Source organism: Nicotiana attenuata, unplaced genomic scaffold (assembly GCF_001879085.1).
Source record: "Nicotiana attenuata strain UT unplaced genomic scaffold, NIATTr2, whole genome shotgun sequence".
Taxonomy (NCBI): Eukaryota; Viridiplantae; Streptophyta; class Magnoliopsida; order Solanales; family Solanaceae; genus Nicotiana; species Nicotiana attenuata.
In genome coordinates, this window is record NW_017671378.1 from 198,062 (window position 1) to 199,272 (window position 1,211).

The following is a 1,211-nucleotide window of genomic DNA, read 5'->3' on the forward strand; positions in this document are numbered from 1 at the left end:
TATGTACCTGGGCTACTAGCTCCGCCCTACTCTTCAACATCTAGTTTATTTTTTTGATTATTTGACATGATAGATTTAGATTAAGACAATGATGGTTTAATTTCAACTAAAGTTTTGTTACAACATGAAATATAAAGCAGTATAAAGAAAGATATAGTACTAATAATTACTATAACATTTACATCACAAAACTAGCTATATAGCAAACTGCTGAGCTTGTACTCTGGATATGTTGTTCGGGCTCTTCAAAAATGTCGATTGATGCGTGCTGGATCCACTTGCATTTGTTGAAGATTCAACACGGGCACGATAATATTTTTGGAGAGTCTGCGAATCATCAACTTAGTGTCTCTCTGCAAAGTGATAAACCAAAGCAAGTGCATTACTAGTAACTTGTGCAGCAGCAAAGACTCTAGACCTAACCAAAGCCTTGATTTTTGCATCCATAGAAGGATTATTAAACATATCAAGACAAGCATTTTCATCAGTAAGTGCAGCACTAATCCATGTTTGTACATTACTAACATGCCAAGTAAACTCTTGTCCTGCTGATAATTGTCCGCTTTGGCCAAGCTCGGGTATCGATCGATTAAGTTGATAAACACTATCATTCATGGTGGATGAACAATCTTTTGCAGCTCCAAATTCTCTTGGCTTTAATCCCCTTATTTTTGTAATTTTGGTAATAAAATCCGCAGCGAGTATGGCCTTTTTTAAACTAATGGATAATGCTGCTTGAGCGAGTTGTTGCTCGTTTAGTTGAATGGTGTTTGCGTAGGCAGAGAGAGATTGGATACATACCGTAGGGTATAAAGTATTTTTGCATGAGATTTTGATAAAGTTTGTGGTAGCGGGATTTTGGGACGTGACAGACTGAGTAACATTGACAAAAATACAATGGAAAAACAAGAAAACTAATAAGCAGTGAAGACTAAAGTTGGCCATATTTTTCTTTCTAGAGATGGAATTTGTGAATTGTTGAATAGTTCAGTCAAGTGTTTAGGATCCTAGGGAAGCTTTATATAGAGTTGAAAAGAGTTGTTAGTAATAATAACTTATTCATGTCAATGACCGTATTTAAAGCAAAAATAAATATCATCTTCTTTTGAGGTAGGAATTAAAGGCCTTCACGTGACCCCTTTAGCTTTGGCATTAATTTTAATTTATTTCTTTGCAATTTTCAAGCTTCTTCTGTCATGATACTATCGTCA

General features: G+C 35.2%; 1 protein-coding gene across 1 annotated transcript; it reads right to left on the reverse strand.

Annotated features, from left to right (window-relative positions):
- Nucleotides 1-342: 342 nt before the first annotated feature.
- On the reverse strand, nucleotides 343-945 carry LOC109207905 (21 kDa protein-like). Its single transcript, XM_019370906.1, has one exon. The coding sequence runs from the start codon at nucleotides 943-945 to the stop codon at nucleotides 343-345; it is 603 nt and encodes a 200-aa protein (XP_019226451.1).
- Between the last annotated feature and the right edge of the window lie 266 nt (nucleotides 946-1,211).